This window comes from Topomyia yanbarensis, chromosome 3 (assembly GCF_030247195.1).
Source record: "Topomyia yanbarensis strain Yona2022 chromosome 3, ASM3024719v1, whole genome shotgun sequence".
Taxonomy (NCBI): Eukaryota; Metazoa; Arthropoda; class Insecta; order Diptera; family Culicidae; genus Topomyia; species Topomyia yanbarensis.
In genome coordinates this window covers 12,338,876-12,365,379 of record NC_080672.1, presented here as the reverse complement: position 1 = coordinate 12,365,379, position 26,504 = coordinate 12,338,876, and the positions used below count along the sequence as shown (strand labels likewise).

Genomic DNA, 26,504 nt, shown 5'->3' with positions numbered 1-26,504 from the left:
TTTTGGGCAAGAGCAGTGGTTTTTTGCGGGTCGGGTGATGGCAGCCCAAACCCGTTCCCTGAGACATTGGGGTTTTTGTACATTTTTCCTCACTCAAGATTTTCCTGAATTTTTTTTACTGCTCTCCAAAAAAAAACATGCATGCATACATACATACCTACATACACACATACATACATACATACATACATACACACATACATACACACAGATATTTTGCGATCTCGGCGAACTGAGTCGAATGTTATATAAGACTGGGCCCTCCGGGTCTCGATTAGAAAGTCGGTTTTTGGAGCAATTGCATAACCTTTCTATATGAGAAAGGCAAAAGAATAATATTTAATTAGCTTAATCAGCATGAGTTCAATGTTATCTTCATGTGATTATAATTTGGAAAGGTTGGTGGAATGGGTTTGAACGTGTAGGGAATGGGGGGTTAGTAGAGTTAGTTAGTAGAGTTATTTCGGTATACGGGGTGGATGAAGGAAATGCTGGCGGGGGGGGGGGGAGTGATGAAGGAAGGTGGTGTAAGGGCAAGGCGGGGGGGGGGGGTAGGGGCGGCGACGCAATACTCAACTGCATATTTTGCCTTCCATTTGAGACTTGGTTTGAGAGTTTACATGGGATTTCGTATGGGGAAAACGTCTTTTGCAAATTAATTCTTCCAAGAGTCACCCGTTACCTCCTAAAAAAACAATAGATGTCTAATTTTTATAGAAAATTTGTCAAGGAAACAAAGTCTAGAAGACCACAAAACGATCTGATGCTTGTGGAAAAAGTTATTAAGCAAAAACCGATTGATGCCCTGAAGATTAATGAAAATTTTACTTTTCATAGCATCACTGCTGCTGACGGTCGAATTATATACAAAATCTTTAATTTTCTCTTATTATGTACAAAAGAAAACTCAATTTATCCCTCAAATCTCTTGCAAAGTGGCCAAACAGTATAGAAAAATGATTTAAACACATTAAGAGAAGATCAAAACAAAATTGCATATAATTGAACAATCAACAACAGTGGTGCTAGAAAAAATGAATATTTTATCAATCGTTAGAGCATCAATTGGTTTCAACTTAATAACTTTTTTCTCAGGCGTCAGATCGTTTCGTAGTTTTCGAGACTTTGTTTCTGTGTTAAATTTCCAACAAAAGCCATATAACGGTATATTTTTAGGAAGCAATGGGCGACCCCTGGAGGAATTATTTTGTGAAAGTTAATTTTCCAATATAAAATCCCATGTAAACTTTAAACAGTGGGCGCAAAAATATAGTTTCAGGGACCAAGCTAAGAATTTGCACAGATGTTCTAGGACCCAAATGGTACCCAAAAAGTTGCTCGGAGCTGGAATCTATTTTTTGTCCCACCCTATTGATCATTAGTGATCCAGACCCGCAAACTAGAGTATGTTACATCAATTTTAATATGTTTTACATCATTTGAACATCATAGTGGTACCAGTTTATATGGGAATTTGCTGTGTGACCGCACTCTTCAACCCATAACTCCGGAACCGGAAGTCGGATCAACTAAAAATTCAATAGCAGCTTATCGGAGCATTATACCTTTCATTTGAAATTAAGTTTGTGAAAATCGGTTCGGCCATCTCTGAGAAAATTGTGTGAGTTTAAATGACACACACATACACATACATACACACACAGACATTTGCCGATCTCGACGAACTGAATCGAATGGTGTATGACACTCGGCCCTCCGGGCCTCTGCAGAAACTCATTTAATCAAATCTAAGGTAAAGCTGGGGTTGATGCGTGTAGTCACATTCACAAGGGCATTTTTAAAATTCTTTCTTGGGATTTTACAAATCTTTGTCCTCATGGCAGATTAACAATTTTCGACAGGGCGGAGTGTAGAGCAAAAACAACATTATTGGTTCTGTACCAGTCTAACCGGGCAGAGTGAAACATGCCAAATCTTTAAGTTTCAATTTATTATTAACAACAACAATGAATCGTTTGCTATAAAGTGTGGAGTTACACCGCCAACCAACCAGAAAATCAAAAGTGACTTCATGAGGTCTCGAAAGGAAAGCTCAACACTTTTTGGCCAGATTTGGCATGTTTCACTCTGCCCGGTTAGACTGGTACAGAACCAATAATGTTGTTTTTGCTCTACACTCCGCCCTGTCGAAAATTGTTAATCTGCCATGAGGACAAAGATTTGTAAAATCCCAAGAAAGAATTTTAAAAATGCCCTTGTGAATGTGACTACACGCATCGAAATGTTGGATTGACATTTAAATCGGTTTAATAACCATGCAGTGCTTAGTTTCCCGTCGTTCTGATACTCTTTAAGCATTTTGATTAGATGGGATACGGTACAATGTGCGTTGCCGAGCTGCTACCGATCTATTCTTACCCACACGCTAAAAGTTATAAATAATTGAGAGCGACTATTTTTTTAAATATAATCTTTGGAATGATTTTCTTAGTATTACAGCGAAAGATAACTTAAGTTTGAAAATTTCTTATTTACCCTGCCAGAGGAATCATATACAACCACCGCATTTCCCACAATGAACTTTATTGCTACAATGGGAGGCTGTGTGCAAACCAATACAAAAGATAGTCTTCAATTCCATCACCAGAACCACAAACCGTTGCCAATTTTGTGGCAGCTGTTCAGGTCATAATGACAACTGTAAAATCAGCATCCACTGCTTCAGGATCAACTGCTAGCACCATCGTCGAGGAAGCTAATACCAATGACAACGGCTGTACGCTCGTGACCCATAAGGGTTGTAGAAAACAGGAGTGGCATCTAATCGTGAACATCAAGACACAAGAGGATCACATTGACAGCAATATACCCACAAGATGCACTAGGCGAGCAGACAAATGTTTCCCCACCGTGAAAGAAGGTCTCCCCGCGCAATAGACGTGGACGAGGCCCGAAGGACACTCGATAATATTTTTTATTGATTTTTATTTTTAATTATTTAATAGACCCACGGCTCCGTTAAGTTACCGCAATACATTGAGCAAAATATTTGCGATTGTAGCTGTTAAATTTCATATTAATAGTCTATAGCAGGCATTGTAATTCTCTCTCACTCACGCGAGAAGTAGCTTATCCGATGCCCAACTTTTCCGAGATAAGATGAGTCGCAAAATTCTCCGTCTCCACAAATAGCGTGAGAATGATTTTCCGGATAAAATTTATTTGACTTTTTCCTTCTCATCGGAGAAGGTGATAAAATTTTAATTTCGTGGAAATCAATTAAAACTTCGAAAAATACACTTAATTGCAAAGAAAAGCGGCAAAGAAGTATGATAGACTTGTTTTTTCGTGTTTTGGAATAACGACAACGAAGCAGCGAACGCAAGAAGGATACCATGATCAACTCATGCACTCATTCTCCGGCTGTTTTATTTATCCGGAGAAATAACACGTTGTATTTATCCGGAGAAGTTGTGTGAGTGCCAATAACTTTTCGTGTGAAAATGTGAGTTTTTATTGTCGCTGTAGCAAACTATCCGGGCGCATTTACTCATATGAGCGATAAATACAATGCCTGGTCTATAGTATTAAGGTTTATAATCTAGTCAACTTCAAACACATCTTTCAGAGATTCGTTCACATGCTTCTAAAAAATTGTTCTATATATTTGGATATGCCAGTACTTGAAACTTATATCTTCTATAAAGTTTCAATGCTAGGCCACGAGGGAGTGCGTTACTGCCAGGCAGATGTGAAAATTAATAGCCACAAACATACAGAACTTTTTCGGTGGGCCAATCAACATAAGTTTTACTACAGCCTTTGCGTGTAGTCTTGTGGCCTGGAAAGGAATATATAGCGAACACTGTTAGACTCTGCTGTTTGTATGTTTTCAGCGGCAGATACCATTTCTTATACAGTCAAGCCGCTTTTCATGCGAGTGATACTTATCGCGCAAATTCAATGTTTTCTTGTCTCCAATTAAAATAAACTACATAGATGCTAATTCACGATGCTTCGCAAAAGTTTTGCCTCGAAAACAAACCTCAATACCATCTCTTTGTGCACATGAAGTTTTTGAACTATGGCTTTGCACTTTTCGTTTGAATAGTTTTCTTATGAAGACATTTAGCTATTCCCTTATTAGCAATCGTTTTCCCACAATGGAACGACTCGGTTTGCGACATTCATACATATATGTATAATGCAGCGCTATTTTAAAATTAGTATAACATTTTTAAGTGATTACTCTCATCATCTCCATGATCCAACTCAAAATGCGCCTGCATCGTATAATGACCTCTCGTCACGAATTGGGTTTGAACACAGTCCTAGTCCACTGTTAATCGTGGTGCCCGTCCTTCGACCGCCTGAATATGCTTTTACCATGAAAGGCTCCGCAGAGACTACACGAGCAAGCTGCGTGTATGTATGTATGTTTGAATCGACACACGCACGAAAATTTAACTCACAAGAAAACCGACGGCCAGAAAGGGCGACGAAAAACACGAAACTGGTCATGAAAATACCCCTTCCCCTTTTAATGTAATAAGAATTCGGTACTGTCAGAAACGATTCGGTCACTCAAGCGTTTCAAGAAAGGATCGAACATCTTCTCACTACATTACAGAAAGAGCTCATGACATAAACCAACCCCAAAAATGTCACTCTCTCTTTTAAAGGATATTCTGCCTGCTTGGCCTACTATTTAAATACACACCTCCGCCGGTCAGGTAGGCAAAAACTCAGTTTCAGTTTCATGCTGAAATTGGATAACTTTTTGCTTGTTTCTTATCATGGCCACAGTCAGGTACCGGCAGCATTGAACTCCACTGGAATATGTGTCGAGAGGAAATATTTTATCTGATGCCGTAAAAAGTCTTTCTACCAGTCCAGACAAATTATGCAGTAGATGAAAGGTAATGAAGGATAAACATAGAATATTGACCGAAGAAATCTAGCACTTGTGGTTGTTATCGGTTTTTTTTTTCTTTTCGGTTTATAAATACTATTTCAGGAATCAGGAACAGTCATACGAATTTTCATTTTTAAGGGACCACTTCAATGGAAAATAATGTGTTGAAAGTGAAAATATTCCAGGAACACTGTTGGTTACTTTGATTGCGTTGACAATACAAGCCAAACAAAAATCTAGCGTTTCTTTTGAAAAAGTCGTTTTTCACTAACGTTCACAACATGCTGAACAACAAACTCGGTGTGCAAAAATAAGATTATATCCTATAATTTGAGTACTGCGTAACTGGAACTGGTCAAAGCATCTTGTGGCTTCTTTATTATGATAGTGCTATTAGTTTTATATTAGATTTTTCGGATTTATACAAGGCAAGGTAACGGTACACAGAATAGATGGTTCGACAGGTACACGCAAAGAAACAGCAGGACTCTGCCCTTTTGGATGAGACAATCTTTATTTTATTACTGATCGTAAAATTGGAATCAGTATGTATTGACTCGATTGGTACGCACCCCATGTTATTCGAAGATTTGTGCCCAGCCTTGTCCCCTTATAAGATTCCTAATAAGAAGTGAAAGGAGACAAAAGGAAGGGGAATGGAAAATGACAACACAATACAATCAACACAAAACAGTAAACAGCATGAATTCTTCATTCCCGGAGGAATAATTAACCCTACTGACAAAGCCTATAGCTCTTTGCCACACTGGGTTAGGAACTATAGCATATCCTTACTAGCTTCCTAGCATATCCTTACTAGTAATTGCGTTACTGTAGAGCAATTACATATCAAAAGATTTGAAGTTCCGCAATCGAATTCACTGTCACACAAATAATACTCAGCACGCTGAGTAGGAAACTTGTGATATTTGAGTTTACAATGTCCAGTCAGTGCTTTGACTAGAATATTACAACCGACAGCAAAGTTTTTTTTGAAGAAGAGGAAATATCTAAAAAATAAAAGGTCTGGTGATTTTAGTGCGTCGATAAGGATTTTTTTGTAGAATTCGCCATCGAGTGTACAGTAAAAAAATATTCTGATGAAACACTCTTTGCTGTAGAGAGGAGGTAAGTTTTATACAGCCTCTGTTGTATTCAAATTATCATTTGGCTACCTAATTTTTATAAACGTTTTTTCACCGTCATATATCTAGTAATTTAAAAAAAATTGTAACCATTTATTGTTATAAAAGATATTTGTAAAACTATAATAACGACCCTAATCAAGCTAGCAATCTAGTTAAAAATTGGCTTATGATCAGATGTGATTTCGTTTCTTTTGTAACGCAATGCTTATCTCTACGTTCTACTCATTTGACACCTTATAAACTGATATCATTTTATTGTCAAACATGTTATCGCAATATTTTCAACTTCTTCTAGCGAGGGTAGATTCATAAACTGTTTTTCATCAACAATCCTTTTTCTGTGTTTTCATTCTCTATTTGATTGCCCATTCTATGACAACCGCTGGCAGTTGTCTTTGTTTAATTTGATAACAGATTTCTCATCCTGATCCTATCTGATCCCACAGAACTTTTCTTTTTTGTGCTGAAAATAGTCCCGTAAAATTTTTGCAAATCTTTCCAGCAAAAGCTTACCTCGTACTTCGAAATTTTTTCTCGAAGTACCCCTTCTTACATCGATAAAATTTTACACCGGCTCTCACTTGAATGTATAAGTTGCCTGTGTAGCCGCTGCAAGCATTCGACTCACAGTCTGGATTTTCTCGTTTGTCGCTATTGGTCATTCAACGTTGATCCAGCCGTTCCACAGATGCCCTTTTGTATTTTTAACACTTTGTGACTGTAGTAGACCGCCTCGTGAACCTGATACCTTGCTGTGTTTAGTTTATCTCTTATTAGTAGCTCAATTATTCGTTCGTTGAACTTTTCAACATATTCTTTAGAAGCATCCTGATTCAACAGTCATTGTTTGACCAAGCATGTAAATAGTTCTCTCCCAGCACATCATGGTCAGAATCGACAATTTTTGGAAGATACTAACATCGACGACATCAACGAAATAACCATTTGGATGTCTACAAATGCGTTTCCGAATATTTTGTTGTACTAAGTATTACACATAGCCATTTTTCTGACTGCTGCAATATTGACGTTTACGCTGTCGTCGGTAGTTCTGGGGAGACTCTCATCACCAATAACTAGGCGAAAAAATTCTTCCCTACCGACCTTTGCATTTTCCACCCCGCCGATTAGCTTCACGCCATGTTTTATGTACTCTTTGTACGTCATGTCTACACGTTTGTTGAACTCCCTTTCATATCATCGGGTTTGTCGTTCGTTGGCGTATATACGTTGGTAGTTGAATAACTTGCTTTTTCTCTTCAATAAGTAACTTAACTCTTCATCACACTTCTACCGAAGACTGTAATATATTTTTCACAAACCATCGCCGGATGCGATCATTATTACCTTACGACGGTTGCAATCAGTTATTAGACTGAATGTAAAAAAATATTCTATTACAAATTTAGGCACTCCAAAAAACGATTGGCTACATTGCAAATGTTCTTTAGAGACAAATGATGTCTGCCTCATGTCTCATGTTTCAATTATATACTACTTTTGGTATCTTTATTCACCATTGAATATAGAGTTTTACTAGAACCAGAAATACCGGCAAATGCATTTGTTCATGTTTTGCCGCATCAGTTCCATAAATTTGATATAATCCCTTTTCAATTAGCTCACTAGATAAACCGTTTGACAGCGATGAAAGTGTGTCAACAAATAAGTGAAACTATGGGTAGATGGCCATGGGATATAATTTTTATGAAACGTGTTTCCACACTGTAACAAACGAACAACCATGAATGGTCAAATATGTCAGCATGTTTCATTCATTAGTTGAACGTAAATCGAAAAAAATACGCTTCAAAATTGTTTTTTCATGACAAAATGTACTGTCGATGCATTGGTCCATGTATAAAGTTAATAATGTTTCGAAATTTATGTCTCAAAGGATTCAATATTGAATTCTGACCACATTACAACAAAATGCACACAGTGCGCGCTAACTTTGACAAATTCCATAGTGTTGCCGATATGAATGTAAACAAAAGGTTACTTTCATAGAACTTTCGGACAGGAAATTCCGATTCAAGGGCCTTTTTGATGGATTCTGCTGACTTGAAGAGCTTTCTTTGGGTGTCACAAAGGGATCAAGGTGAGTTGAGTACTATTTATTTGGTAGGGGCTTAGATAAACTGCCCAGAAAATTGCGGCGTCAGGTAATACTATGGCATTGCAATCTATACTAGGCCTTTAGTTTTCTGGACAGGATACCTTTGCTAATAATGAAATAATTAATTTTGTATTCATTCTAAAATATTTTCTATGCTCTATTTTAGGTATTGAAGTGATTTGAATGCCGTCAGCGCCGTATATACGGTGAAAAAAATCGTTATATGCAGTAAGTAAATATTCACAGTTTATTTTGAAGTGGTCCGTTAAATGCAAACTTTCTGCTCAATCCATCCCAACCATGATTCAAATTCAAGGTCTCCCCAATCATTCACTTTCAAAGTTCAAGTTGGTGGGATTTTTATAACCAAACCGTACGTCTTCATTTTAAATTGGTGCTTTTTCATTCCCCAACCAAAACTGTCATCTACTCTACAGAGGCCAGTTTAGGGTGAATATTGACATGTTTTGCGTTTTCAAGCATACACTAACATTAAGAAGTATGTTCAGAGTAGTTTTGCTTGAAAACGCTAGCCAATACGCCAGTAAAGAGATATTCACATAAAATTGACAACGAATGGAAAATGTCGTCACTGACGACAGCCCCTGAGTAGGTTTGCAGGTAGTGCTGATTCATGGGCATTTTCTCGTAAAATTATGACAACCGAATCGCTTCCCCATTTTGTTGTGAGAGTAAAATAATGATGCGTCCACGGAATGATACATAGTGGTTTAGGTACTGACCTCGACGATTTACAACGAAATTTGATGCCAAACAGTTTCCGCAAATGTGTGAAAAGAACTTTACGACTTTGGCCAAGGGGTGAGTCGCTTAGCACAAATCTAATTGTGCTCACAAACAAACAGCGTGGTAGCTTGTGCCGCAATGTGCCATGGTGTTCAGTAAAACAAAAGCAATGGTTGCTATGATTGTTCAACCACACTTTGTTGGCAGTTTTTTAGTTGTCAGAAGTGTGCCTGATTGTGCCACACATTGCACAGTGGTCCAGATCGCCAATTTAGGAGGAATTTTAACTTTCTGACAAACCTGTATAATTTAGCCGTATCATGTCTTAGGATGAATTTGTGTACATCAGAAGATGCTTCTTTTTGTTGGGATAGTTATTAGGGTGGTTCTAATTTTTCTAAAACACGAAAATAAATTTTTTACTGATGAAAGATAGAGCTCCACTGTCTTCCACAATGTTGTAAAGAAACTTATTTTGAAGAAATTTGTTGAATCTATCGCTTTTAGTTTTTGTTATATAAGAAATTTAAAACAATGTATTAAGGTGTTCCTGAAAAAAACGTTTCTTTAGTATAACTATCATATCTTTTACTTTTTGTTAAAACAACCTTTGAATAGCTTATAGAAAACTTCAAGCCGAGTATTTTGTTTTCTTGAACACCGAAGGTCTAACTTTTTTCTTTCAAAAGTTATGGACACTTTTCGTCTAAAAAATAGCCTATTTCAAGGCTCATTATCGCTAATGTCGGCACTGAAAGTTGAATACTGTTTTAACCACATGAAAGATCATTCCTTTTAGTATATTTGAGCGAAAATTGGCGAGCACGATATTTTTTTTAAATTTTGCTATTTAGATTTAAATTTTGTTGTTTTGCAGGTTCAACGCATTAACGCATTTACACACATATCGTTGTATTATGAAAAAACGCCACCTGATCGCAGCAAGCTTTGCATAAGTGGAACGACTGTCAAAAAATGTTTTCTGATTTTATTCGTTTAAAATAAAACTGTTGTCAAAAGGGATATTAGTCGAAGTGAGTTGGCAAATTTGCTTATCGCTGGTAAAAAGACAGAGGAACTGCTTAAGTTCATTACAAGTAGTAATCCAAATGTAAAATTGAGACTTGTTAGTGTTCGGAAGAAAATAAAAATCTTCATATTGGAATTTAGAAGGTTGTGGATTCGGAGCAAGCGCACACAAATTCGGTTTGAGCCGGAGAATTTTGTGTGGCTTGAAAGAAAGCTAAGATAAGGACGAATGAGGAAATCATTCTCCGAAATATGTCGCAGAGCCAAAATAAAGCGATTAGGAAATTTGTGCGAGAAGTATTCCACGGTTGGTTGAATTAATTCTCCTTATAAAAATCAAAAATAGTTTTTATGGCTTAATTATTTTTATTAATCACATTCTGTACTTCCGCAAAGTATTGTTGATATGATAGCAAAATAGAAAAGGAAATACAAAGGTTTTAGGCAATACATACCCAAAAAAGTCGAGTTAATTTACGTCTTCTGACCATATCATATACGAGCATCGAAAATAACATAGTTTTTTTTTTTAAATTTTACATGACGTTAAATTTCATAAATCACGGACCTTTACACCAGATATGGTAACGGTTCTAAATGGTTAGAACAGTAATTTTATGACTGGTGGTATCCAACGGGGAAAAACAATCGGAAATGGAGAGTGAAGCTAAGCAATCATGTGAAAAAAAATTCCCCCCAGAGGCGAGACTCGAACTCGCAACCTTTGAGACTCCGGCACAATGCACTAACCCTTATGCTATCCCTGGGTATGGTGACATCCCAGAAATAACATATGGTTATCCCACTGGCGACAGTGATCGTACCCTGCCTGGTGGAATTTTTTTCACATGATTGCTTAGCTTCACTCACTATTTCCGATCGTTTTTCCCTGTTGGATACCACCAGTCCTAAATAAGGTATTGGCACTTAAGTCAAAAGACCAAAAAAAAAATTGAATTATTAGAGTAATTCAATGTCACTCATAGAAATTACATTTTTCATATAAAATCGAACGGAACATTTATTTCATTTTCGGAACAATATTTCGTCATATCGTGGATTGCGGTTTGTTAAATTGTGTCAATGATAAAGTTCATATTTATTGTGTGTATCAAACAGGGCTGCTATGATTAATAATAAAATCCATTTGTTTTGAAGTCATGCCTCTTCTTTAGTTCATAACTTTTCCCAGCAAATTTTCACAAACTTACAATGTTGCACGAATGTGTTCAGTAGAAGGATACCTTTAGAAATATATAGTGTACTCATTAATTGATTGATAAGATGATTTTTTAAGAATTTATTTTAAATTTTAACCGATTTTCCATACTAATTTCCATACAAACTTTCAAATTTTTGGAGGGTCCGTAGACACAACCCATCGGTACCAAAATTTGCACAATTACTAAGGGCCATAAAAGAAATCAGTAGAGCCTGGTGGAACTAAAAGTCAAAAATTGAACCAGTCTACTATGCAATCACTGTTAAAATCGACTTTTTAACCGAAGCCCGGGGGTCGAGTATCATATACCATTCGATTCAGTTCGTCGAGATCTGAAAATGTCAATGCATAGCCTTTATTTATATAAGAAAGGCAAAAGGGTACATTTTGGCCAGGATTTGACCCCAGTTGCTCCTCTTTGAGATACCTTGTTAACTGGGAGATCTCTTCGCAAGTATACATTAGACTGCCCAGAAAAATGATGAATTTTTGAAAACTCAATCGGCCCACCCCTGAGTCGATTCCTAGTCCCACCAGGAGTACTTGCACCAAATTTGAAGCAAATCGGACAAGTCTAACTACCGGACCAACGTGCCTGAAGTTTGTATGGGATTTTTCAACAATTTACATGGAGAAAACTCACCAGTTCGTATTTTCGTCGCTAGGTGGCACTGTATGCATCGCATTATCACTGTAAGTAAAAATAAGAAAGATAATTTAATGGTCCACGACTTTATCGAAGACTGCTAGTAAATCTGGCTTTGTTAAAAGAAGTTATTAAACTTTTAACGAAGTGATGTCTGAGTCAGTTTTGCATGGGGCCTAACAGTGCATGGTTGTGTATCAGTACTCGAGTCCCGCGAACTATACATTTTTGTGAAATAAGGGTTAGATTTAGCTGAATAGTATGCTTACAAGAATTGTAGTAAATAATACGAGTTATGTTTTATTAGAAAATTTTAGTTCCATCTGTGACCGCATAGAAGGCGCCACCACTAACTTTTCATAGAAGAGAGATAGAGTATCAAGATGTTCGGAAGAAATACTCAAAAATGCCTGTTCTACAACTTTGTAGAAGATACCAAGTTTCTATCTCTCTTCGTTGAAAAGTTAGTGTTGGCGCCGTCTATGCGATAACATGTGGAACTAAAATTTTCCAATCAAAGCATGACCCGTATTATTTACTATAATTCTTCCGAACATTTACAAAAATGTTTAAGTCGTGTGAATCGAGTACTGATACACAACCATGCACTGTTAGGCTCCATGCAAAACTGACTCAGACATCACTTCGTTAAAAGTTTAATAACTTCTTTTAGCAAAGCCGGATTTACTAGCAGTCTTCGACAAAGTTGTAGACAATTAAATTATCTTTCTTATTTTCACTTACAGTGATAATACGATGCATACAGTGCCACCTAGCGGCGAAAATGCGCGCTAGTGGGTATTCTCCATGTAAATTGTTGAAAAATCCCATACAAACTTCAGGCACGTTGGTCCGGTAGTTAGACTTGTCCAATTTGCTTCAAATTTGGTGCAAGTACTCCTGGTGGGACTAGGAATCGACTCGGAGGTGGGCCGATAGGGGTCATTTTTTTCCTGTCACTCTAGTATACATGCACGTGGTATTTTTTACGTGGCTTTGTCAACATTTGTTGAAAGCTACTAAGACGGGTTAAGTGGCTTTACAACATAGAAGTTGCCTTTATTTGTATACGGTTCTTGAATCAATGCTGTGGAAGCTGTTCCTTTCTACATAAATTGCTGTACGTTCATACTGAATATTAATTTGTGCTCCTCTAGCCATACTCGATCGCAACCCTACACATTTCATCATCAGCACTTATTGCACAGCAGCTAGAGGATACCAAAGGATATAGTAAACCTCGAAATGGGTATTAGGGACATGACCATCATTTGAATCCCACTCCACTGATCGACGCCGGCACCGGCCATGCCCAAGCGCAGATCGTAGCAGGAAACAGAAAGTATGTTAGTCCAACACTTGCTTTTGCTAGAGGCCATATATACTACTGCGCACTCGATAAGTTTCATGGAATAAGGGAAATTGTTAAAGATAGGGATTCGAAATTTTACTAGAATTCGCGCGAAATTCAAAAATTTAAGTGTCTCTGGGCGCCTGGCCACCAGGAGACTCATTAGGAGCTTCAAATAGATGAGGATGCAAAATAAGCATTAATTTTAACTAAACGAAAGAGAAACAAGTGGGTTTATCACTAATTGATAGGAAGAATTAATTTTGTACAAAAAATTAGGTAGTCTAAAAGATGCAGAAAATGAAATATTAAGAGTTCGGTTTTTGTCGCTTCTTACGACATTGAAGCGGGAAACTAATTAAAACAATAATGTCCCAAAAGCATAAAATGCAAAGGACACAAAAATAAAGAAGAAACTAGGTTTTGTCGCATTTTAACACAAAAATCAAGCTTCAATATTATTGTACTCATAATGAAATATAGTTGACATGGCAGTTAATAATATAGTGCTTGTACTCAAAGCTTAAAAAATGACATCCCTGCGTGAACTTGAAGAGAAACGAAATTCAATTCATGCCATTCGCGGCGATGAATGAAATGTTTGGTTCGTTTCCCTCGTCATTCGTTCTCCCAGTACAGCGCATTCAAGTTCGGACATGTTCGGTTTCAGAAGCAAACTGAATTTTGTTTCTATGCTAGCGCAGTTCACTTATGCTGGAAAATGTACAAAATGCCAACTTCTGCCCGCAAGCTGTTCACATAATAACAAATGAATGCTTTGGTTGATGAAGGAATTTATATTTCCTCTGCACTCAAGCATTTGATTCTACAAGAAAGTTCAGTTAGTTGGAAAGTTACTGAATGAGGGAGGCGGTGAATCTGAATGTTGCTTTCGGTAAATACAAGCAGAAATAAGTAACTGATTTTTAAATTTCGCAGCACTGCTTGTACTACTCAAAAGCATATGAAACACCTCAATACAATAAGAAAATTATATATAATAAACATGATTTAATGAACTAAAAGTAAACCAGTGAACGTAACAATAAAGGATTCGTTCTTCGATCTGATATGGCTGACGGAAGTTGGTAACTGGTTTTCGATCCTTCTCGCGAATTGTCAATGTTCAATCCTCATACACGATTGAAGTCATCACCACACTCAGCCAAGATCATGCGTTTTCCTCGTGCACATTTAATACCCTGTGGATTAGTTTCCTAGTTGGTCAAATAAACACTGAACAAACATAGAAATTAGTTTGTCAGTCCAAAGAAATGTCAGCTCAATTCGCATGACCCGGCGGATACAAATTCCCTTACAATGCTATCAAATCAACGAACATTTAAGTTCACATATGACGAAATATGTACAATTTTGAGAATAATTAAATAAAGACTACTGATAATTTCCAATAAAATAAGAACGGAAAGATATAGTTTCGCAGCCTACGTGGCTCATTTTCAAAGATAGTACTTTTAATGGATCACCCAATAAAAATAAGTGATAAGAACTGGAAACGGTGACTTCAGTAAGCCTATTCCATTTCAAACCTTTGGCAATTTTTCACCTCGCGAATACTAAGTCGAATTCCTAAAAATTTCGTTTTTCGTTAAAGTAACCCAAGTAACAAATTTAGTTTTATTATAAACTTAACGCAGTTATTAAAGCTTTAACAATAAAGCCATTAACAAGACTAGAATGTTCAGAATACCTCTTCAGGAGTCTGTTAAAACCATTACTAGTGCAGGTGGGCCCATTCTATAAACGCGTTTCAGTCTATTTTCATGAATGCCTATTGGTTTTAATGCACAATACCGTACGATGTCCTAGAGATCTCGATAAAACCATTTTTAAAACCCTGGAGCAATCTGAAATGTGTTGTACCCGCCATAAAACAGTTTTATGTGAATATCTAGTGTGTTAAATAAGTTATATATTTATTCTTTTTCCTCTGCAAAATTGCCGGTTTGCTATATAAAATAACTTGACAAAACTCAATACGTACCAATGTTATAAATATTTATCGAGTGGAAAACTAACACGAAAATGAAAAATGATGGATTCAATGCTCCTGTTAACATGCGGATCAATATTTATGGTAAATATCAAGTGGATAGATCGAAAAAATATAACGCGCCGTTGAAATAAATGAAAATTATAATATAAATAAAATATATAAATAATGTAGGTTAGCATTATATATCACCCCGAACCCCAAAACACATGGATCAGTTAAAAAATGCTCTGAGCATCTTAAAACATTTTTTCTAGCAATGTTTTGTAAAATAATCTAAGGAATTTCTGCATTCGAATTGTGAAAGAAAATGCAATTCAAACATGGTCTATACGATTTCATTGCATTATGGAACACATGAAGCATTTAAAACCTTTAACTCCGCTTAAGTGCTTTCTAAAGATGATATTACTTTAATAGTACCCGTTAAAAACATACCCACAGTCCATTAGGCTCAATAGAAAATCTATTACTCTGACTGATAGGTAACTAGTTTTATGACAGCACTGTCTCAGAGTAACAGCCATTTTGTGTGAACGATAGTTTGACAGATCTTAACAAACTTTAACAAAAACACTACTCTCTAGCAAGGTATATTGATTTTTCACCTAGAATCTTACGGTTGTAGTTTGATAAAAGACTGTTTAATATCCCTAACAATTTGCTATACATTAAGTGAAACTGCCTACGGTTAAAGATCAGTAATAAACTATATATTTTAAGCGCGTTGTATACTTTTTCCAGAGAGTAATCTCCCTCTGAAAAATCAATTTATCGGACACTTTCATTTTCAGTTTTGGTAGAAATTTGATGTGCATTATTTGCACGAGATTCTGTGTAGATTTCGGATTGGCTTTAGAAATGGAATGGGTCGGTACATACTCTCGATTTTTTCATTTGGCAGCGGACGGCGGAAAAAATTCAATGTTAGGAATTTTGATCAGGTTCGTTTTAACCATCCTTTTAAAACCACCAGATTTATTAACGTCTCAATGTAGCAATTTAAAAGCACTAAAAGTTTTGCATGAAACTATGCAGTTTTTTCTAACACAAAATGATTATATCGTACACTACTGGTAATGCTTAAAAAATACCTTCTTATTGCTGTCTTGTATTGAGGTTTTACTATGATCTCAAAGGCTCTCTTAAAGTTTTTTTAGAACCTTGCAGCACAGATAAAATATCAGCTTTATTTTTAGGCTGAAGAAAGTACTGAAAACTGCTTCAAAACACCCGGTAAACTTAATCTTATCGGGTATATTCAGCACCCTAATAAAGCCATGTGGTACATGTGCTGCTGTTATAAGACTTCTATAAAACTCAAATAAGATTTAGAGGCTTTGAAAATGTTACTTGGGAATTCATGATGGCAAGAATAAAGGGTTAAATAAAGAGTGTTACAATCAAAAATCAATTTCAACTTGACGCATTTTTTTCATTCTGCATTGGAAAACCTGCAGCCCCCCCTCCCCCCCCCCCCCCACACACACACACACACATTTTAAACACCTAAAACATGCCTTCTGTTGGATTTTGACATTTACTCTTCAGTTATAAATATGCCAATTTTGCTAGCGCATCCCGAAAATACAAACTACTTACACGTCAAGTTGGCGGAATTGTTGAATGTGGCCAAATCAACTGTCACTGAAATAATACAAGTATTCGGAAAACGTTCGACATCCAGAAAGACTGGATCGGGTGGAAATTGAAAGCCGGAGTCGCAAAACGACGAAAAGAGTGGCGGAACATCTGCTTCTGCGATGTCGCAAAGATGCTGAGAGTGTCTATAACCCTACATCGAACTAAAAAGCCAAAAACCCTGAGCCTGACTGTCGATTTATTAAAAAGGTAACGATGACGATGGACAAAACTGTACATTCTGACGAAATTTGATTGCGTGGTACAGGATGACGAAACCTACGTCAAAGCTTAGACAGCTTCATGGACAGGAATATTCTATACCGACTGGAAGAGGAAAGGTGGCAGAGATTCAAACAGATTAAGCTATCGAAGTTTATAAAGTAATATCTCGTGTGGCAAGCCATCTGTTGTTGTGGATGGAAGGTCGACATTTACATCACAACCGGCATCATCAGGTACGAAATTGATGTGCAGGAGGGCCTGCAAAAATGTCTGTTGACTTGCCTTCAGCAACACAATTGTACCGTTCTGTTGGGCCGTATTTAGCATCTTGCTATTACGGAAAAAAAAGTTATGGAGTGAACCCTCCCAACACGTCAGAGATCCGCCCAATAGTAAAACATTGGGCAATCGTCAAGCGGAACCTCAAGAAGACGCAAAGGACAGTTGTCAGAGAGATGCAGTTCAAGGCCAGCTTGCGTTCTACGGCGAGGAAAGTGACCAAGGAGGCTGTTCAAAACTTGATGGAAGGAGTCAAACGAAAGACCCGGCAATTCGCATTTGCTAAAAAGGAAGCTTGAGTGATTATTTTTCTTTATTCAAAATTAATTCAACTTTATTTATCATCTGGCTTCTATGGTGGTGAAATAGTTCACAAATGCATGAAAGGAGGTTGATAATTGCCCGTGAACAGTTTCACAAAATTTGGATTATTATTCATGGAGGCATTCCCAGTCACAAAATCATAAAATATGTTTCCATCTTCATTGTATAGTTCGTAGAGTATGCAATTATGTGCGTGATCCAAATATTTCTAGAGAAAATTTAGAATAGGACGTAAGTAACAATGAAAAATTCTCATTCATTTCTCGGTCGTTTCAACATTTAATACTCTACTTTTAGCTTAAAATTCTAGTAAAATTCATTGGCTTCCGATATGTACTGGAAAGTTAATTGAATGATGGTATAGTGACATCGTAATAATCGAAAGAGAAAGTAAACAAGGAGAGGCTCTTAATATTTTTTGTATCCTCTCCTAAATTTTCTCCAGATTTTCTCGTGAACTATTTAACATCCATTATTGTTTCGTGAACTGATTCTTGATTCGCGAGTTTAGAAGATATCTCCAATCATTTTCACAACCTCAATCTGGATCATAGTTCATCTAGCTCTGCCCATGATTTTCACATAAACTAATTTTATTATTCCTAATTTGTACCGTAAGCTGGTTCCTGATCAATAGTATATGAACCACGTGCCACCTTCATGCTTGCAAATTTTTAACAAAAGTACCGATCAGCTACACTTTAAGGATTCACTTCACTTGTAACGTGGCAACACTGTGTGAAAATCTATACTCAAGAATATAATAACACGATAACGCAACAAAAAACTACTACAATTATGACTAAGACCTAGGCAAGCAGGAAGATCTAAGCAGGCTATGGCTGAGTGCGGACGGAAATTTTTTCTCGCGTTAAATTTCGGTGTGCGAAATTACATTTCCATTCAGCCTTCATTTTGTGCCCTAGAACAAGTGTTTATTGTTTAAAGTTAGTGTACACGGTGAAGAATCGGTGCAGTTGTAAAACGGAAAATCGCAGCCGTTGATTCTGTCGCCAGTGCAAAAGGAAAACTAAAGTTCCTGGATAAGGACCCAATTAGCGAACGGTGAACTAATGAACTTCTGATGTGGTTGGCAAGGATGTCAAGTGTCAAATATGAACCAAAGCTAATTATCGAAGATTTGTTGACATTAACAAAGATATTCCTGTACATGTGAAAAAATCTAGAAAATATTAACGTGCTCGTCAATCGGGAAGTGCTTGAAAACAACGAGTCCATCACAAAGAAGAGCCAACTCAACGAAGGAGTTACACCTGTTAATGACATTGGGAAAGCCGCAGTGTGAAGGTGGAAAGTCTCGGTGCATTCAGTTACGCGGACCCTGCATTTGAACTGCATTTCTGGTTGACTCTTATAGTAGAATACACGGAGGAAATCGTCACTGGTCCTACTAGTGCCTGCTGTGGAGTAGGGGAACATGGGGAGACTTGACCAAGCGCAAAATTCTATTTTCGGCTATGGCGTCTTCTATTCGATTCTTAATTTTTTTTCAAAAATATTTTTATACTTGTTTCGATCCCTTAAGGTAATTTTGAAAGTTTGGAGTAAAAAATCCTTTCCTTGCAGAAAATATTACGTGATTAATAAATTTGCATTAAATGATGTAATTTTTTATCAAACTTTGTATGGACATATCTACTCGACTACTAATTACTATTAAAGGACTAATATACCACCTTAATCCTTGAAGCAGTGAAATGATTTTACATAAACTGGAACATTGGAATAGTTATTACTAGAATTCGCATGAAATTGAACGCAATAATTTATGTTGGGGAGACTTGACCAAGATTTTATGGGGAGACTTGACCAAGTGGCGATCAGCTGAAGAAAGATACAAAATTCCTAATATTTATTATGCTTTGGTATCTACTGTTAATGTTAGTCTTTATATTTTAAAATTTGTAAGCAAAGCTGGCAATAGTAGGACTGATTTCGTGACGTGTGAACATGCAATGCAAGCAGTACAGTTAATCCTTAAAAAAATGCATTTAAAAAAATCAAAATTTATCAAATGCAACTCTTTTATATTTTTTACTGCTACCTAAGGATCTCGACAATAGGGGAAAAAATAATTACAGTATGTTTTAAGTCATTATTTTTTGTTATTCTCTTGGTCAAGTCTCCCCACGCCTTGGTCAAGTCTCCCCGCAATGGGGAGACTTGACCAGAAAAAACGATCACAGAAAAACTTTTGTAACTTTTCAAAAATTAAATTAAAAATTCTGCAAAAAATCATGAAGACGCGCAATAACTTTACGCATTATATCTAAATGATTTTTGGGGGGTTGAAGGCTTTTTTAGAGATTTATGCAGTTTTAGCTGAAAACCTGGTCAAGTCTCCCCATGTTCCCCTATCCAGCGAAATTTGGTGAGATCGGCTCAATTTATTATTATTATGCTTTGTTGTTTTCATTTTGTTTAAAAAGCCGCATAGGCGAGGACTGTGTGTTTTGTTTGTTTAACCTTCCGGAAGTCGCGCTAGTGCACTGAGTACACACTGCTCTGAAAATCTAGCGAAATCATCTTTGCGCACCAGCGGCTGCTCGTTCGCTGTGCCATTCGCGCGACTTCCGGAGAGTTAATGTTGCGTTAATCAACTCAGATACTTAACCTACATTCATTACCTATGTAAAGGATCTAATATCTATAATACCAGTGAGGATCTCATGGGTTTCCCGTATATTTTTGAGCGGGTTTACAACTAACATTCCCACTAGTATTGCAATGAATTACCCGTATACTGTTGTATGAGAAAAATGTCTGTTCGATCAAATATTAATGTTGCACTGACATCACAGTAGAGCACTCACTAATTTCACAACTAACTAATTCTTAGTTGTGAAATTAGTGAGTGCTCTACTGTGATGTCAGTGCAACATTAATATTTGATCGAACAGACATTTTTCTCACCTATCCTTAAACTTCTAATATATTTCCAGGGTACTTCCATCAAAACTATTTCGTTTCATTGAAATAGTGTTCACAAATTTAAATAATTACAACTTCCGTCAAGTGCAGGAGAATTCTTTCATCCACTGAAATAGCTTCTTTGAGTCCATTTCAATGTGTGCCTATTTAACACTTCCAACAAACCACCCACTTACATTGAGCCACTGCGGCTTTGCTCTACCAACAGAACCCTCGACTTTGCCATCGGCATTCGTTTTGAAGTTGACCAGCTTGACACTTCAATGTCTGCCTTCCTATTTGCAGAGTGATCTTTAGCGACGTTCAATATTTTCGTCAATACTAGAAAGTATTAACAAAGGTATTGAACGTGTAATGGTAAAAAGGCTTGTAGCGAGTAAAGGCGCTTTAACCTAGGCTTATTAGCCACGGTAAGGTTTAAATACCTTTTCCCCATCCCCCACCCCAAAGGACCAAAGGAGTGACATTAACCTTCTTAGCCAAGTCACTCCCAAAGATTACTTTATTATATCCCTTTTAAATTGAAACGGTCGGTACGGTTGTCCTCGTTTCTTCCTGCTTTAAGATTCAAAACAATTCGTTAATTAAATTATTCATTAAATGAATAATTTAATTGCCGTCTAATTTTGAAACATCTTCAAACCCAACTCTGCACAGTAGGCCTGTTCGTTTTAATATTTGCGACATATGAAAAATATTAAATTTGACAAGAAAAATACTACAGAATAACTGCAGTGTTTTCCAGGATGCTTTTCAATACTGGCTGTGTAAGGGTTAGAATAGAATAGAGAATTGAATTATGACTAAGACCTGGAATCATGTTCATAAAAGACATGTTACTGCAAGCAACATTACTTAAATCGTGCATTCGCCTCATCATAATACGTTGAGATGGTTGATGGATGGTAGGTGATACATTGATAATCATGATGCCAATACTAATACAAAAAGAAATGATGTCATGAATATGAGGATCGTTATTCATGATTTCAAGAATTTGGTCACGATCTAAAGAGATTTCACGAAATAATCATTTTTCTTGACAATTTATGAACAATTATCTGAATTATAGAAGATTATACTTTTGATGGAGCACGATTTTCATTAAAAATACTTTTTGTGTATGTTTTGTTATCTAAATGTTAAGAATGTTTGTTTCGGGTATCGCGTTTCGATTCACATGTACATTAGACTGGCTCGTCCTATACAATTTTCCAGCACAGCACGTTTTGAGCTCTTCTGTGGTCCTAAACGATTATAAATTTTAGGAGTGATTGCGTATGTGTGTATATACATTAGTATGGAAAACAATACTTTTTTACATCGGGCCACAGCTTTTTCGTCAAATTCACTTAGCGTGGTAAGAATAAGGGATCAAAGAAAATGCTCCGTCACTGACCTAGCGTCAGACCCAATTTGAAATGATTCAAAGTGACATCGTAGCCTCACTTGCAACAGAAAGCAAGCCATGCTTTGGCAGGAGCTCTGCCGGTCGGCATAAAGAGTAAAGAGATCTTTATGTTCTTGAAACAATGCTCACTAGATCGAGCGATTGTTAGTTGTTGTTCACTTTGTACGCTAGTGGCTTTTATTCAGTCAGCAGATGAAAACAGACTGGACAAAATATAAATAAATTTTGGGAGGCAAATTTCGCTCTGCGTAGCACTTAAGAAACCATGAATACATGATTGGGCTGACATACGAATACTATTTTTACTTGGTGCCGTCTTATTGGATAAGCGGGAGGGTCTCAGTCCCCCGTACCCCTTCCTGTAGCCGTCTATGATTCCACCTTATTTCTAGAGTTTCACTTAAGCTCCGTCTCATATACATAATAATCTTAAGCTTTTATGTTACCGTATCGTTTCAAGCGTTGGAATAAATCCATGAATAAGAATGTTTACAAATTATAGGTGCTGAAATAAGCCATCAATATATGTACCAACAAACACTTCCCTTCCCCGCTCAACGGCCGCTACTCACCAAATTGAATGCGAATGACAGAAATCCAGCGCGGAGATGATTTGCCGAAAAAACTTGCGAGCCTCCTTTGGGGTGAGACGCCCTTTTTTCACCAGATAGTCGAACAGCTCCCCACCGGAAACGTGCTCCAGCACCAGATATCTGCGGGAATGAGCTATTCTTAGTTGATTCATTCACACACAAAAACACGACACACTCTTCCTAGCTTAGCTGTTCACAAACACCGAACTTTGTTTATCCACTCCTCATGGTCGGTTATGTTATATGCATGTTACACAAGCGGACAAAAGTAGGAAATTTAGCGACAAACCATCGGGGAGAAGGGTGCACGGAGAAAGGGACACTTGTTTTGTGCTGCATTATTGATTAGTTTTCAATATTTAATTTCTCGTGCTTTCGCTAGCCTTTCACATTTGCCTTCACTGTGCATACTAGGACCGATCGAGGTAGGCTTAGGCAAAACACATCACTTTCTCTCCCGCTCACACAAGTTCGACAGCAAATGGAAACCGAAAAAAATGAGCTAATAAACCATGCTTAGTAGGCCGGCATGTTAAGGAAGTTGAAACTTACAAATATTTCCGATTTTCATAAACATCCGTCAGGCCAAGGACGTGTGGGTGGTCAATTAGTTTCATTATAGCTATTTCCCTTTCCACCTGGCAGTTGGTGAACGAGTTTTTTTTCCGTTTCGTTTTGTATGTCAGTCGTTGACGTTGGATTTATGGTGATGTATAGCAATAGATGTTGTTGTTATTATATGGGAATTCCCGCATTAGCGCAAGGGTGTTACATGAGAAGATAGAAAAGGATGAGAAAAAAAAGACAGAAAGGATAATAAGTAAATTAGATTGACGATGTTTCATTTCGTTTTCTGAAGTGATTCGGATAATTACTTTCATCAGCACTGATTCACTAAGCTTTTCTCGATTGATAATTTTAATTGCCACCTTTTTCGCGGTGACACAATGCACTCCCAGTTTCACAAGGCCTGCAAATGGAAGAAATAATCACGATGTGAGATGTTGACCTTCGGTGCAACCACTGCTTTGTGTTCAATGTAGATTCGAGAGGACTATTGAAGCACGATCCTCTTACCGGTTTGACCTTTCCCCAGTGTTCGCTCTAGACGGTAAGGCCCCACGTACTGATGGGCCTCGGTTGATGGGGTGCTGTTTTCCTTCTGCACTTCTCTGCTCATTTTTGGACGAGGTTTGGAGATCTGGCGACGGCCTTTTAATAATATTTAGGCGAAGCTTCGATGAAGGATTTTTTTTTTGCACAAAACCACCAATAAGAGACACCACTTTTTTACGATGATTAAGAAACCACACACAATCAGTACAATTAGTACTTCCTGGGTAAAGAAAGGTATCAAAACTGACGAGATATCACAATGCCACTTTTTTCTTCATGACCAATCACACCGGGAGCCTGGAGTTTACAGCCTCGTGCAGAAAATAAATCATGTTTCAGCTTGTTTTCCACTTTAAAACCATCAGAAACAGACGAATTCAATGCCTTGAATTCTCCACCTTACTTGAAAAATCAATATTTCTATGTATACGCGAGGAGCAATGTCGGAGCGCCGAGAGCCGAACCCGAGCAGCCCAGCAGTGAATTCGGCAAAGGGCAGAACTTTCCTTGTGTTTCCTATTTCGTGCACTTTCTGCCCTTATTCGCTTCGGTGGTTTTATCCAGAACATGCACTAAAATGCCAAATTTCACCACTTTCAGAAGCACACTTTTCAACCCTATCCAATCAAAGTAGCTCGAATTTTTTCCGTTCGACCGAGTTCGACAAAGCCCGACGACGACTACCACGATGGGATCCTCGCGAAGGATTAGCGCAGACAGAATCGTTTCAATGGCGATTTCCACACTCACACACACACACATACCGTAAGCAGAAACAGAGTAGCCAGTAGTGACATTTTCCATGTTAAAAAAAAACAATCCTCACGAAAGTGACTTCGGGGAGAGGACTTTCCTTCCATGTTTCATGTTTGTGTATTACCGCTCTCTCACAGCGAACGAACCACCCTGCCACCCACCAGCAAGGATGCGAAGGTTGTTGGTTGGTGTGCGTGCGATGTAAAAATATTCACCCATCCCCTGTTCTATGTTTGTTAACAGAGAGAGAGGGAGAGTTTTGTAAACTACAACCGGAGAGTGAGTTACTCGCGGTTTAAGGCGGTTTCTCGGATGAAGTCAGGGCAAGTGTGAGTGATTGCACAGTAGGCGGCAAGTGCAAATATTTACATCCTCTTGAGTGGGAAGCATGCGTCTTACGGAAGACTATCGTTATTTTATGAGAGTGCTTCTGTCTGACGAACACATTTGTTTTCACTGATTTCAGCTTGTTTTGTTAGTACTACTACTTTGTTTTCACATGATTTTACTGCAATATTCGCAGGCTACTTCTAAATGATCTGGATTTGGTAATCAAAAATTTACCCATTTTTTCTACTTTCAGGAACAATTTAAGTAATTCTGTGTTTTTCTGTGTGTGTGTGTGTGTGTGTGTTTTCCTCCTATTTCGTTGAAAGTCGCAGCAACGCGCGATGGGTATTAACTAGTTTCATATATTTTGAAGAGGTTAACATTAGATCGTATTCTTTTTTTCTTCCGGAATAATTCTGCTAGATGTGTCTTAATTCAGTAATTCAGATCGCCTATTTACTACGTGTGATCAGGGTATTAATTACCCTGAAATAAACGAAATTTACAGTTTGAAGTCTAAAATGATTAAGGATTGGTGCTCAGTGGCGGCGCAACGGGGGGGCGAAGGGGGCAGGGAGCGGCAATATTTGGAGGCGGCATATGCTATTCAACATATTTTAATAATTTATTAGTGATTATCAAGTTTCATTATTCGCGATAAACGTTAAGAGCATGTGAAACATTTGAATTCACATTGCTTTGGTGCCTGTAGAAGATAAAGAGTGTTCGTGATCAGAACGACGGATGTGACGGAACAAAACAATATATATCTGAACGTAAACCTCAAACCAAAGAACTCGCTGAACTGCCCACCTTCGGCACAGGAGGTCAGTGGTACCCCCTGCCAGCCAACTACAACTCACCATCCCGCCCACCCCGTCCAACAGCCAGCTGTTCCTGGCACCCAGCAGTACACCAATGTACAAGAACGGATTACCCCGAGCAAATCAATACTGCTGCAATTAGGGAAAAAGCCTTCCCCATGCACTAGCCCCGTCCGTTGAAACAGTAACCACTTTAGATGAATCCCGGACGGCAACAGATGCAGGGGGACCGGCTTCCCCTATTGCCAGTATCCGCAAATATACCGCTCAGACCCTTTCCTAGGAAACCCTTCGAGTCCCCCTTAATACCCCGGACTACTCAGACTGGGAAACACTGGTCACTTCAAACCAAACCCCACCAGCGGACCCCTTGCCATACCCTCCGTGGTCACTGGAAGGGCAGGATGGTAGTCCGACCAACGACAACACCAGATACCACCACAATGGCCCACCCCACCTCGCCGAACCGCCAACCCAGCACGGCGAAACGGATCCGAGGAATAACGACAGCGACAACCACAGTGACTCCCGACCCAGCACACCTACGGAGCATGAACCAGGCTCCAAAGAATTCAACTCCCGCAATCGTAGCTCGCTGGCCCTACAGTGGAACACCAACGGGCTGCGACAGAACCTTGGCAACATTCACGTACTAATCGCGCGCCACAACCCCATCGCTCTTGCCATCCAAGAGACGTACATCGCCGACGGCACCGACATCGCCCCATGGTTCGGGGGCCAATATTCCTGGAAACTCCGAACTAGCGGAAACATCTACCAGACCATCGGACTGGCCATCCGGTCAGACATCCCAGAAGAGAACATCACACTCAACACACCTCTACTGGCGATCGCTAAACGGATCAAGGTCCCCCCTCCTTGTGTCCATCTACATACCGCA

General features: G+C 38.1%; 1 protein-coding gene across 1 annotated transcript in view; it reads right to left on the bottom strand.

Moving 5' to 3' along the window:
* LOC131694232 (serine/threonine-protein kinase BRSK2) overlaps positions 1–24,416 on the bottom strand; it is a 73,220-nt gene extending 48,804 nt beyond the window's left edge. The window contains exons 1-4 of the mRNA XM_058982757.1: positions 23,655–24,416; positions 23,453–23,547; positions 23,130–23,215; positions 22,557–22,697 (exon numbers count right to left, since the gene is read on the bottom strand). Coding sequence (XP_058838740.1) covers positions 22,557–22,697; positions 23,130–23,215; positions 23,453–23,547; positions 23,655–23,757 — 425 coding nt within the window. The 5' untranslated portion in view covers positions 23,758–24,416. The remainder of the gene's footprint in view (positions 1–22,556; positions 22,698–23,129; positions 23,216–23,452; positions 23,548–23,654) is intronic.
* Positions 24,417–26,504: the final 2,088 nt, after the last annotated feature.